The sequence below is a fragment of the Notolepis coatsorum genome, assembly GCF_963971535.1.
Source record: "Notolepis coatsorum genome assembly, chromosome: 18".
NCBI lineage: Eukaryota > Metazoa > Chordata > Actinopteri > Aulopiformes > Paralepididae > Notolepis > Notolepis coatsorum.
Genome location: NC_140182.1, coordinates 63592934 through 63607721, shown reverse-complemented (window position 1 = coordinate 63607721; position 14788 = coordinate 63592934). Strand labels below are relative to the sequence as shown.

Genomic DNA, 14788 nt, shown 5'->3' with positions numbered 1-14788 from the left:
TAATAATAATAATAATAATAATAATAATAATAATAATAATAATAATAATAATAATAATAATAATAATAATAATAATAATAATAATAATAATAATAATAATAATAATAATAATAATAATAATAATAATAATAATAATAATAATAATAATAATAATAACAAAATAAGAATTATTCACATTTGTAACCTTATTTTTTTAAACCAAAAGCAAATGACTCATTACTTAAATGTATATCAGCATTCTTCCACAAGTTACGTAAGTACAGTATATACTTAGTATATAAGTATAAGTATATAATATGTTTTATATTTTGCAGTAGTCATTATGGATGACGATATTATCATTCTTCTGTATTGTAAGTGTTAAAAAAAATGTAATTAAATGTTTTTAATCAAGCTTATTGAGTTGTGAAAGCAGCTATTGCCAGAGTACTTTCCAGACTAAGATCAAGGGCACGTCAAGTCTAGTCTGGTATACTGTACCTGTCCGACAAATATGTTGCCTGCAACACTCAAGGTCTCAGTGGGTGAGGTTCCCATCGTTATCTGCATGACCCATGAGATCTGTGTGGACAGAAACATATGGCTCTTTGTCATGGCACACATCAGGAGTGGTATGTACACAGTACACGTTTCAACCTAATGCTTACACTTTTATCCAAAGCGACTTACAAGTTCTGTACGACAAGTCAGCAGGAAGGGTACAATGTAATGTTCATCAAACAGTGTTGAAACTTGGGCGCTGCAGTGTTGAGTGCATAGTAGCAAAGTTACATTAGCATAGTAGAAGACAGTATGAAGATTAGTGGGTTTTTGGGGCGGGATTATTCTCCTTCATTTCAGATATTGACAGATATTGATCTTAAATCAATGAAAACAGTGAAGAAAAGTAATAATAGTAAAAAATTACTTTGCAGTGTGGTAGTATTGACGTTGAATTTCATAATTAATAGGTGTGAATAATTAGAGAGTCATAATGTAGGAAAAACAGACATTCTACACCAACCCCCTCTCATAAGCAGACTGAGAACAGTTACAGGTCATAAAGCCCCCTCAGGCTAATGTAATCAGGAGACAACAAAGACTATGTAAATAAGTTGCACCCCACAGATGAAATGGGGACTCAATCTAAATCCTGGTATATTTAACACTGTTATATTATCTGGTAAATAAAGGTTGGTGTAGGTAACTTACAAAGAATACTACCATTTAGAATGTCACATGAAAGGAAGGGTGATTACACTCTGTATGGTAATAGGCCCTTCTGTTCCCGGGAGGACGACGACGACGGGGGCCATAGGCAGGCCCCCTCTCTGTCCAAACATGAGAAGCTATGGCCCAAAGGAGGGGGCTATTCACACCACCCCACCAGATGACATCACACCAGCCCCCACCCGTGGGACAAGACCCAACCTCCAGAAGAACCAGCCGGATTGGAGGACCATATTAGTAAAATGTGCTATTATTGGCTAGAAATGATAAGATATAAGGGGCGACAAAGTGTTAGACTGGGGCCCAGATCCCAACCCCGATCTGCGTGCTCCCCGCTCCCCACCATCGAGAGACTGCTGCTGTGCTGTTGTATGTAAGTAAGCCGAAATGGACACACCCTGTTTGGTTAGAATGTAATGTAAACTTAGCTTAGAAACCAGGCTTACTTACATACAAAAAGGGCTTACAGTATTGTCAATGTATGTTCAAATTATGTTAACGAGGGACTGTTTCTGTACATATTGGGGTTTGAGAATGCAAACCTTATTGTGATTTCTGTACACGGCAGCCCTGTTAATGTTTTCTGATAATCTTTTGGATGCAAAAGGCAACTTCTTATTCACCTTGGCCTCTGGCTCAAATAAATTTTGACTATAGTTCATGCTTTGTCTGGCTACACGTTTATTTCTTCATCTGCTTTAAGTCAGATGAAGAGACCAACAATTCTATCAACATGATCCCTTCCTCCTCCTTCCAGATAAGCAATCCCATTTGTCCTGTACTACAATAACCTTAGATTATTGTAGGATTCTGTAGGAATTTACTACACAGTACATAGATTACAGGGTGATTATTGTGTAATAACATGACAATAACCAGAGATCTGGTGGTGACAACTGCATCGAACATTGTACATATGTCTATACTGAACACTGTGACCTCTATTTTTACTTCTATTTTACATGCTATACTATTTTATTTCATACTTATCTTGTCTAGCACAGTCTCTGGAGCGTAACAGTAAGAAGCATTTTGTATAAAAGTATTCTGTACTTCTGTAGACTGTATGACAACTATTAAAGAAACTTGAAACTTGAAACTTGAAACTTTACCTGGTTAGAAACACATGGCTCTTTGTCATGGCACACCGCAGGAGTGGTATGTAGTACACGCTCGAACCTAATGCGTGGTAGGTAGGGAGTTGAATGTTTTGTGATTTACCTTCACAATGAGCCACTGCATTATTCCAAGATAGTACAGTACTGACATCACACTGCTGAAGAATACGACGATGGGCAAAGCCTGAGGAAGTAATCGGAAATAAAGAACACGTTCAATTCTGACCACAGATCATCTCGATTAGCAAACATGGTTTTACGGCATAACAAATTACTGTGTACTGACTTGGAATGCAAAAATGTTTGCGATCAGCTCTCCGAAAACAAATTCCGACCCAGCTTTGGTGTAGTTCAGGAATATCTGAAATAATAAACCAGAATAGAAATATTATAGTCAGAAACATTAATCTATGACATGCATTTATTCATACATTTGTTATTTTACAATGACAATTACTGCTTGAATTATGCCCTTAGGGGTGATTAGCTATACAATCAGTTGGCAGACGGCGGGCCACTGTAGATGGTAAGAGATTATAGGCCTGTGAGTGTATTTGTCACAGATTATACAGTATCAGTTTGTGCATAATTGCCACTAATTCAGTTATGACATGGACCACTAATAAGGCTGGATCTTACAGTAACGGGGCTCTAAAGATAAGCAGACATCCACAGTTAACGGATAATGTCCTCTTGGTAGTTAGGAGGAGTTTATACAACTAAATCAAATCAAATGTATTTGTAAAGCCCGCAATCACAAGTTAATGTCCCCATGGGCCGGACAAGTCTTCTTTAAACAAGTCAAGAAGAGACATCACAATAAATCAAGAAGAAAAAAAAACACCATGAAATCCAAAATAAATGTAAAATAAATAAATGCAACACTCCCAGACATACCCCAGCGAAGGTAAGGAAAAACGCACTAAAAACCTAGCAATAGGAAAAAAGCACCACACAGGCAATGTGGAGGAGAGAAACCTTAGAAGGGCTGTTCAAGGGAGGATCCCCCTTCTTGGATGTCAGTGATAGTAGTGTTGCTATGGATGATCGATGGGTGGAGAATAGAACAGTTATAGTAACAACAGTACCTGCACTTGGTCTCCAAGCCACTTGAAAGCTGTGAGTCCCAGCTCTGTTCGAATGACAAACAGGCCGATGCAGAACTGCAAGCCGAGGCCCCAGAAGACAGTCCTCCAGGCCACCTGTGGAGAGCGGACCGTGAGGGGGGGAAATGCACACAAGGCAAAATTGCATAACGAGGGGTCTCCAATAAAAATGTGAGTCATTGACAGGAAGCACCTTTTGTGGACCTTAAATTGAGAGAGACCCAAGGCCAAGAGATAATCCAAAGTCTAGAGAAAACAGACAGCGATAACGGGGCAGATAAAGCCGGAGCACACCACGTGTCGAACACAGGTGGCATGAAGAAGAAGAACTCACTTGCGCATGCGCCGGGAGATTGAGTGACCGACGCTCAAGCAATCAATCAATCAATCAATCAATCAGATTTATTTATAGAGCACATTTAAGCCTGTATAGTTGACTTTGATTGGCCAAAATGTGCCGATAGTCAACTGATAGTCGACTACCCCCCCCCCCCCCCCCCCCCAGAATGCAAAGAAATTAAATAAAATAATTATAAATATATATATTATTTTTTTGTATCATTCCATTTGGGCCTGTGGGGGGTGCTTAATGTCTGAAGGAGTCGACTGAAGGCTTCTTGTCCTCTGTGGAAGCATGCAATTGGTCCACTGATGGATACATCTTGATATTTGTCTAGTCTAGTGTGTTCATTAGATGGGTGAAATCCTCTTTCAGTGCCTCTGTGCCCGTTTTCTTAGGCAGTTAGCCTCTCTGGTATGCACGCCATTAGCGTTAGCCACGCTTCTATGCCTCTTTGCTTTTGGAAAGAATTATAAAAAAAAAATATTATACTTTTTTCTTTTGCTTTCGACTAAGAGGTTGGCAGTCGACTACGGCGCATTTCAATCGATTAGTCGACTATTCGACTAATCGGGATCAGCCCTAATGTCAACCAAAGTGCTGTACAGAGGGTAGATACACATACATCTAGACAACACATATACAACAATCACATCTCAGTTATACAGGAGGACACACAAGCAAACAGGGCATGAGTCAGTGTAAATCGGGAAATTCTAATTGTTAGAAGTGGATTTTGAGTCTAGACTTGAAGGCATCTGTCGAGGGGGCAAGCCTAATGGAGGTTGGGATGCTGTTCCACAGTTCAGGGGCTGCGACAGCAAAGGCACGGCCCCCCCCCCCCTGAGCTTAAGGTTAGACCTCCGGGCTGTCAGGAGCCTCTGATCGGCTGACCTGAGGGACCTGGTGTTGGAATAGGGCTCGATGCGAAACTCACCGCGGTCCTGTGCGCTGAAAAGATGAACAGGAGGAGGACAAACATGCAGACGCCCCCGAATGAGATGAGCTGCTCCGGGCGTTTGCTTGTGTCCAGGACTAGCCAGGTCACCAGCAGACCCACCACCACTAGGATGAAAACCCTATACAGAGCGCAAAGCACTGCCGTCAGTACAGTAGACACCAACATAACAGACGGGTGGAAAACCCCTGAATTCTAATTCCAATAACTAAAGGGAGTGCCACAAGGTTCAATTCTCGGTCGTGTCCTCTTCACTATTTATATTAACTAATATAGTTTCTATGTTGGTTGTCAAACCCATATGTATACAGATGATACTATAATGTATTGCATTTATGACTCTGCTCAGCTAGCCATGGATAACCCACTACCCACTTTCAAAAACACTCTCAAAGAACACCTACGGGAGACTGCAATTCAAAACTGGCCCCTACAAATGTCCTAACCCAGTTGTACAGTAAATGACCAAGTATGGCTTTGTCAGTATTCCAATGTACAGTGTACAGTGTCCCCCCCCCACCTCCAATGTACAGCCCCCACCCACCTACCCAACCCCACCCCACCCACCAAACCTCCCCAATGTACAGTTTCTACGTCAAATGTATATACACTCTTTTTCTGGACACTTTTTGTGACACAAACAGTACTGTATTTGCAAATCTGATATGTCATAAATGTATAGATGTAGCAGTACTGTCTATCTGTATGTTATGTATGTCATATATGTTATGATGAATTGAAAATGGGGGACCCTGATTAAACCCTGATGTAAACAAGACGAAAGTCTTTCTCTGGTCTGCATCCCCTTAACAATTGTATGTATTGAGCTGTACTGTACTGTACCCATTCTGCAATCTGTTAATAAACGTTTCAATCAATCAATCAATCAAACCTTCAACATTCCTTTGATGCTGTGTAGGAAGCTCTTGTCAAGCTAAAAACTGAACGCTAGTAGATAAGATAAGATATGCTGCTTCAGTTGTTTTACTAGTCTGTAGCAGCCAGCTACTGTTTTTTGCTGGCTACATCAACTCAAGGGACACTAACAAACTGAACAAGCTGGTGAGGAAGGCTAGCTACGTGGTGGGAGTTGAGCTGGTCAAACTAGAGGTGGTGGCAGAGAGGAGGATGAGAAGGAAGCTGGCCACTATCCTGAAGAACCCTCTGTGAGGAGCTAGCCAAGATGAGGAACATGTTCAGCCACAAACTCATACCCCCGACACTCTACTAACCACATCGGCCAGTCCTTCGTGCCAGCGGCCATCAGGCTCCACAACCATGGGCATGGACTGCTGCCAGCAGCCAGAGAACTAACGGCTGCAGAATTCGGGAACTATTAGGAATGTCTGACCACTAAGTGTGTCTGACTCTTAACCACCAAAACCTGCACGAACTACAACGTATGATGTATATCATGCCTATATTTGTTGTAACATATAATATAACCGATGGGGCATACAGACCCTCATCTGCATCTTTGCTTACACTGTTACACTGTTATATATAAATGGCTGCATTTTTATATAACGCTTTTATCCAAAGTGCTTTACAATTTGTTCCTCACATTTTTACCCATTCACTCACACATTCACACAGCGATGGCGGAGGCAACCATGCAAGGTGCCAACCTGCTCATCGGGAGAAATTAGGGGTTAAGTGTCTTGCTCAAGGACACATCGACACGCTGCCCGGGAGGAGCGGGAATCGAACTGGGAACCTCCAGATTGCCAGACGACTGCTCTATCTCCGAGCCACTGTCGCCCCCATATATATATAGCACCTGAGGAAGCAGATAGCGAAACGCGTTGTGCAACAATAAAAAAGCAAAAACCAGTCCTGAGGAGTGTGCGGCCCCTTCTTTCTCTTGAAGGTATTCTCCTTTTAGTTTTTATATATATATATATATTCAGAGTTAATTATATTGTTTACACTGTTTCTTTTTCTCATATATTTTTATTCAGATCAAATTGTATTGCATATATTTATGTATTTCTATTACCCTGCCCATACCTGTACCTCCCCCATCTCCCATGCTGCTATGACGCACACATTTGAGAGATGAAATTATCTATTTCCCTAGCACCTACATACACCATACTTTCCACATTTCTTCCTATCTATATCCTGCTTCTTTTTACAGAGGGGTTTGTTGATATATCGTTCACAGCCTGGTTTTTAGTACATACACAATTTTTATACCAAAAAACCTGGCTAAATTTTTTTTTTATGACTGTAGACAGAATTTTCTGATTTATGGGATGATAAAAAGACATAGCCACAATCCCTTCTGTAAAAAGTTAATTGTGTTAGATAGATACCAGTTTCCTCTCTGTGCATTCAGTAGAAAGCTATGGCTGGACGTTAGCCTAGCACAGCACAATGAATGGAAGCAGACAGTGCCGGTTAGCCTAGGCATTGTCCAACAAACACCTCTGCTGAAGGCTAACCGGCACTGTCCGCTTCCATTCATTGTGCTAAGCTAGGCTAACGTGCAGCCAGATAGCTTTCTACTGAACGCACATAGGAAACGGGTATCTATCTTCTTGTTTCTCTCTGGAGAAGACGATAAGCTAATTTCCCAAAATGTTGGCATGTTCCTTTAAGGTCCCACCCCGCTGTTACCGGTATCTATAAACAAGGGATTCAACTTGTTTCGCAACTACGCCACAATAATGTGGAACGCCCTACCAACAGTCGTAAAGGAATGTGAATCCCTACCCTCCTTCAAAACCGCTCTCAAAGAGCACCTACGGGTGGCTGCAATTCGAAAATGGCCCCGGTAAATGTCACCACCCCCGCCTCCCACCTAACCCCAGTCACCTCTAATGTAAAAAAAATTCTCCTTTTGTTTTCTATTTTTATTATGTTCTCTCTTTCTTACATAGTACTGTATATTTGTATGTCTCTAAATGTTTTGTTAAATTGAAAATGGAGGACTCTTATGTAAACAAGACGAAAGTATTTTTCTGGTCTTCATCCTCTAGCAGTTGTTGTATTGAGCTGTACTGTATTGTACCCATTCTGCAATCTGTTAATAAAGTTTTTCAATCAATCAATCAATCAATCAATCAATCAATCAATCAATCAATCAATCTCGATTGATCGCCAGATAAAAACCAATGCCACTCATTTACTTACCATTTTATCCAGCTCAGGTTGGATTTGAAGAATCTTAGAGCAGGTTGGAAGCACTGGCTGATACTTTCTCCCTGGTATTTCTTCACCAGATCATAGATTTGGGAGACGACTGCCAAACTGGTCAAGATTACTAGAGCAATGGCCCTCTGGAAGTCCAGCACACAGGCAGTGATGAAGTATGCCACATAACCTGATAACAAAGTGCAACAGATAAACATCCGAATAAGTGATCTCCAAGAAGACTTAAAAAATGATGTGGTGACGAAAGTATAAATTTGCTCATAATTTCTGTTTCGTTATAGGCCTATCTTGCTTCATGAATAAACAAACGACTAGTGAGCTACAGTACACGTGTGAGCCACCGGTGTACGCAGTCCAGTACAAAGTTCGACAGGAAAAATAAAACAAATGTTTGGACTTAATTAAAAAGGAAATCACCTGCTCCGAGTATCCCCAACACAATGTGTTTGAACGTTTGGGAGTGAGCCTTAATGTAATCCTCTGTTGCTGTAAGCGGCTTGAAGACCTGGCTGAAGGGCAGATCAAATGAGTGTTTAGGTCCCACTGTGTATTACAAACAATCATTGTTCCTAGAGTATTCTCGATCTTGTTTGCTGATGACACCAACATTATAATGTCACATGAGAATTTTTCAGTATTAATTAGGGAAGCCAATGATGGTTTATCTTGTGTCTCAGATTGGTTCCAGACTAATAAGCTATCGTTAAATGTAGAAAAATCTAATTTTATTGTATTTTGTAATAAACGTAAAAGTGATTTGAAAAAGGAGGCAAAGCTATTAATCAGCGACACCGAAATCAAACAAGTAACTTCAACAAAGTTTGTAGGGATCTTAGTTGATGATAAACTCAATTGGAAAAAAACACATTGATCATGTTTGTAAAAAAGCAATGAAGTCAGTATAATTAGGAAGGTGTGTTCATTGATAAATAGAAGTTGTTTTTTAATCCTGTATTATAGTCTGATCTTTCCTTATCTTATTGTAACATAATATGGGCTAGCACTCATTCATCTCATCTTCAAAAAATAATTTTACTTCAAAAAAGATTTGTTAGACTGGCAACCCTCTCAGATCGATTTGAACCATCTGCTCCTCTTTTCAAGAAACTAAACATTCTGACTGTGTCTGAGGTTAATTCTTTACATACTGTATATGTATATTTGTGTACAAATGCATTTATGATCATCACAATCTACCAAATGGTTTTAATCGTTTTTTTTCTTTTAATTCAGATGTTCATTCATATGTTACACGTCAGTCCAGGGACATGCATATACCTTATTGTGGTACTTCAGTTCTCAGTGAGGTATAGAGGGTCCAATCTTTGGAATGCAGCTGATCCTATGCTGAGGAAATATCCATCTCTGCTTATTTTTAAAGTAAACTACAAAAAAATGCTCATATCCAAAAGTAGTAGATAGATAAATAGGTCATACATGTAGGTATGCATTTGGTTATGTGGATATGTTTGTAGGCAGGTGGGTGGTTATGTATTATTATGTACTGTGTGTATGTATGTTTGTGTTAACACATATCTTTTGAATGTATTACTGGTATTTTTTAAATAATATATATGTTTTGATTTTACAAAACAGGGGAAGTTCTCGATACGCCTCTATAGGCTTCTAACTTCTCCTTCACAATATGGTTATTATGTATTTTTTATTTTATTTTTACTTTTGTTTAACTCTGTGTTAATAAATAAATACAAATACAAAAATACACATCATCTGGGTTTGAAACATTTACCCTCCAGTCAAATCCTAAATAAATCATTGTCATGTTAGGGGCCTATAGGGCACACTGCATGTAAGCTATATAGCTAGATGTAGCTTATACTTTCTTTTTCTGAAACACAATAGAAGAAGAAACACAATGAAATCGTGTTGCATTTAATCCACATGTTTTTACAGGAAACCTGGAATCATGGAACAGCACTAATGTGCAACTACTATGTTTCCATTTGTGTTTAATCACTTGTAAATCGACGCACCTCAAGCATGATCCCAATCCTCTTTTAGACTTCTCATTTTGGATGCTGTCCACGTCAGAAATGTTAGAAATGTTATCCTCCTAAGAAAATAAATCGGTTTTGTTCAGACTGCCACACTGTAGTATTTCAATAACAAATTATTTAATTCATATATACCTGCATTTCAAAAGCCAGATTGTCCACGCCATGTCCACTGGCCTCTGTCACAACTTTGAGTTGGGTATTAGCTTCCGCTGAAAAAGAGAATCAATGTTCACAAGTGTTTTGGCTACTGTACCACAATTAGGAAAGCCCAGCAGAGACACAAACGGTGGCTGTATTTTGTCTGTGAGATGAAAGCACCGTGGGCTAAACATAAGTCCACAATGTCCTCACGCTTATCATGGTGCACAAAAACAGCAGTTCAAAGCAGCAACACAAAAAGATCAATTGAAGGAACAGTATAGCCAATAGCTTACTCATTGTGCGTCCTCTTACTCCGGGGGACAAGTGCTGTGTTGTAAAATACTGTGGGCAGGAGAATATATTCTGCTCTCCGTGAGAGATCTTATCAGTAATTAACTGAGAACGTTCTGCAATGTCTCAGGGTGTTCTTAATCTTGACCCAAGCAACATGATACATTTAGTTGTAATTAATCTGATAAAGTAATACTGTACTTGATTAGAGGCAATCTGGGCTACAGTGAATATACTGTGCTTACGCAGCCACACAACAGATAAGACGTGGTGTTTTGTCACCAAGACAAGTTGCTTACACATAGCTGACTTTGTGTCTCTACGTGCATGTAAGAGCATACACAGTTGATTAATCTGCAGCAGGTTAATGTGTTTTCCCGCCCAGTTTATGACTGGAAGTTTATTAGTTATGGGGAAACGCATGCCTTGCTTACTTCCAGTGTATGACATAAATTGTCGAAAAAGGCAAGCCTTGCATATTCCATATCTATATAGAACATGCATTCAGGCCTCAGGGAGGTGTAAACTTATATTTGTTGAACAGAGAGATTTAATTCTATGAAATAGAAGGCTTTCATCTACCCCCCCCCCCCCCCCCCCCAATGTACACAGTTTCTTCCCCTTCGAATGTTTAAAAAAAATTATTATCTCTTTCTCGTAAGCAGTATATTTGTATGTCTTGCATGTCATAAATGTCTTGATGAAACAGTACTATATCTGTATGTCATAAATGTCTTGATGAATTGAAAATGGGGGACCCTGATGTAAACAAGACGAAAGCCTTTTTCTGGTCTGCATCCCCTTAACAATTGTTTGTATTGAGCCGTATTTGTACCCATTCTGCAATCTGTTAATAACGTTTTCAATCAATCAATCATTGTCCTCCCCTGTTGATCAATTTGACCTAAAAGGAGGTAGACAGTAAATCCCCTTATGGAAATTAAGGGAGGAAAACTGCTATTTACTTTGTGTACACAAGATGCCAGTATTGTACTATACTGTAAATCCTGTAATTAATACTTGTCTTGACTATGTTAGCTGATGAATTCATATCCCCCAAGTTTAGGGTTATTCAAACCACACATTTATGTTTGAATAGGCCTATTTGTTAACTTATACCACAGTATAAAGGTATAAGGTATACAATCAGGGAATTATTCTTGTGTTCTATCTGGTTCTTTGGCTTAGTACAATGTTTGAAAAAATGTGATATGCTCCAAAAAAGCCTTTTCCCATTGATAAGTGACAGTGGCTCAGGAGAGCAAGACACTTAACCCCTAACTGCTCCCGATGTACATGGTTGGCACCTTGCATTGTTGCCTCTGCCATCGGTGTGTGGATGTGTGGGTGAATGGGTGAATGTGAGGATAAAAGCACTATATAAATGCACCATTTACCATTTTTTACCATTTATGAATGAGCCAAATGAGCTCTTACAATAAGTATTACAGAGAAAATACCCTGTGTTTGGGACAATTTAAAACCAAATCTTAGAGCAGCGATGTATCTGTGCATCTAATGGCGGCTATTTGTTCTGCACATTGCTATTCAAATCTAATATTGTCAGACAGAAAACATCTCAGATTGTCTGACACAGTTGTGGGAAATGGAAATAATATGAGGTTAATAAAACTCAACGAGGCTTCAGTCCATCTGTAATGGGCTGAGAAAACAGTCATTGTGGATGAAAAGTATGGGCTCATCCGTTTCGACCGAACATTCAGTCAGTGTCAGGGAACTCTGAAATACATGAACAGATGTTAACGACCCAATTGATAGATGTTGCTGCTTAACATTAAACGTAGGTTCACTGACTGTTATGGGTTCATTCCCCAAAATTATTTAGCATTTGATGGGACAAGACTTGTGGTCGAGTAGGCTGTTTACCTCTATGAAATGTTTAATGGTTTTCAATGTGGGGTGTGGGGAAGGGTTCAACTCCTATAACTCTGTATGATAGCATGTAATGCTGTATATACCATAATATACCGTATATATTTATTCTTATCGTATATATATATCAATCCACATCTGTCTGTACATACCTGCACATATCATATCCCTTACCTACTCGTAGTTACGCTGTTATTGAGCCATACTGTATTGTACCCATTCTGCAATCTGTTAAATAAAGTTTTCATTCATTCATTCATTCATTCATTCATTCATTCATTCATCCATTCATTCATCCATTCATTCATTCATTCATTCATTCATTCATTCATTCATTCATTCATTCATTCATTCATGCTGAGTATGATATACTATACCATACTGTCTTGTATCACTGTATATATTAATATTACCCAGTAGTACTCATTTATATATTTTATACCCATGGTTTAATCACCTGTACATTGTATATTACTATTGCACTTTACTGTTACATTTGCACTCTGGTTGCATGCCAAACTTGTGCTGTATAATGACATACATTTTTATCTAATCTATTCAAGATGGGGGGGGGGGGCCCTGAGACAAAATCTTATCAAATGAGGGTCCGTGGCCAAACCATTTGGAGGTTGTTGACATGAGAAAGGATGAGAACCTGCGGTCTATGATACTGTGCAGAAATGGATGAAGCATATATGGTATACATTATAATACATTAAATAAAACTAACACTTGTTCTATTTTAAATCTCTTTCATATGCAGACCGATAATGTGGGGGTAAAAACCTGATGGCAAATGTACATTAACAGACATTTGTAGGCTATACATTTCCCAGGGTAAATCTGCTAAATGTGAACATTCACTAATGGAAAAAGCTTATCACACTTTGGCTTAATGTACACAATTACCAGAGTTGATATACATTCACGGTTTTCACACATTTACAGTATAGTCAGAAAACACATCGTCTTTTACTTTTACTCTCACACATCTAAAAATGGACAATATAACTAACTTTTATCAAAAATTATTGCAAACAAAAATAATTACCAGTTTAATGCACTTGGACATTGGCTGCTTAGAGAAATACAATTAATAATTATCACTTTTTTTTAGCATGTAAAGCAACATAAAGCATACTATGTAAAGCAAACATATAAGAAAATGTTACTATCTCAGCCTTTTTAGGCTGTAGACCAAACATATTGCACTAATGTACGCCCCTTTGACAATATAATGAATAGGGGGGAGGCATTAATTTGGTCCTGTTTGAAATTACATTGATGTTAATTTAATTCAGAAAAAGACGTTCGTCTTGTTTACGTCCCCCATTTTCAATTCATCAAGAAATGAATTTATTTACTGTATCCTGTATGATAAGGTATGGGTTGGTCTTCTCTAGAAGTTCATCTAAGGCCATTGTCAGTAAACTTCAACCTATACAGTATATCGCAATGATGCTAGATTGGAACTTTGGACCCCAGCTCATTATGATTGCCTTGTGCTTAAAGGGGCACTTCACCAAAAAACAATGCTGATTAATTTAGCACATAATTAATTTAGTTTGACAGTTAATAAGAATACATTTGTTTGAATATGGCCATTAGTGGTGTCATCTGGGAGACTGAATCCTTGTGTTGTGTTAATTCATGGTGCTGTAATTAACACACCACAGGGAATCAATGTCCCTGATGACATTACTGATGGCCATATTCAAACTAATTTACTCTCAACTGTCAAACTAAATTAATGTGTGCAAAACTGCTTAGAGTTTTTGGATGTGTGTGAGATTATGTGCTAAACAAATCAGCATTGTTTTTGATATAGTGCCCCTATAAAGTCCTGTGAGCACAGTCTGAATGTGTGTATATTCTCTTTTAGAAACTCTGAATGGATGAATGAATGAATGAATGAATGAATGAATGAATGAATGAATGAATGAATGAATGAATGAATGAATGAATGAATGAATGAATGAATGAATGAATGAAAACTTTATTTAACAGATTGCAGAATGGGTACAATACAGTACGGCTCAATACACACAATTGTAAAGGGGATGCAGACCAGAGAAAGATGTTTGTCTTATTTACATCAGGGTCCCCCATTTTCATTCTGTCTGTAAATAAACAGTACTGTATATTTGTATATCTTGTATGTCATAAATGTCTGGATGTAACAGTACTGTATATCTGTATGTCATAAATGTCTTGATGAATTGAAAATGGGGGACCCTGATGTAAACAAGACGAAAGTCTTTCTCTGGTCTGCAACCCCTTAACAATTGTGTGTATTGAGCCGTACTGTATTGTACCCATTCTGCAATCTGTTAATACAAATTTCAATCAATCAATCAATGGAATGTATAGTGCCTCAACAATTCTCTAATGGGCCATTTAAAACAATGATCACAAACCCTCCAATTTTATTGTTGCCTAATTGTATTGTTTTTCTTTGTAATATGTAGTATTGTGTTTTTTTTATTGCCTAAAGTAAACTCGGCATCATTGAAAATGAGGGCCCACCCTCGATGCATTCCTGAGAGTTAAATAAA

The 14788-nt window shown here is 38.5% G+C and overlaps 1 protein-coding gene across 1 annotated transcript in view; it reads right to left on the bottom strand.

The window, feature by feature from the left end:
- The window catches only part of slc28a1 (solute carrier family 28 member 1), a gene marked incomplete at both ends in the record, with an annotated part of 32751 nt that extends 22679 nt beyond the window's left edge, over window positions 1-10072 (bottom strand). The window contains 8 exons of the mRNA XM_084335221.1: window positions 481-561; window positions 2431-2511; window positions 2614-2688; window positions 3416-3529; window positions 4711-4852; window positions 7870-8059; window positions 8308-8399; window positions 10041-10072. Coding sequence (XP_084191347.1) covers window positions 481-561; window positions 2431-2511; window positions 2614-2688; window positions 3416-3529; window positions 4711-4852; window positions 7870-8059; window positions 8308-8399; window positions 10041-10072 — 807 coding nt within the window. The remainder of the gene's footprint in view (window positions 1-480; window positions 562-2430; window positions 2512-2613; window positions 2689-3415; window positions 3530-4710; window positions 4853-7869; window positions 8060-8307; window positions 8400-10040) is intronic.
- Between the last annotated feature and the right edge of the window lie 4716 nt (window positions 10073-14788).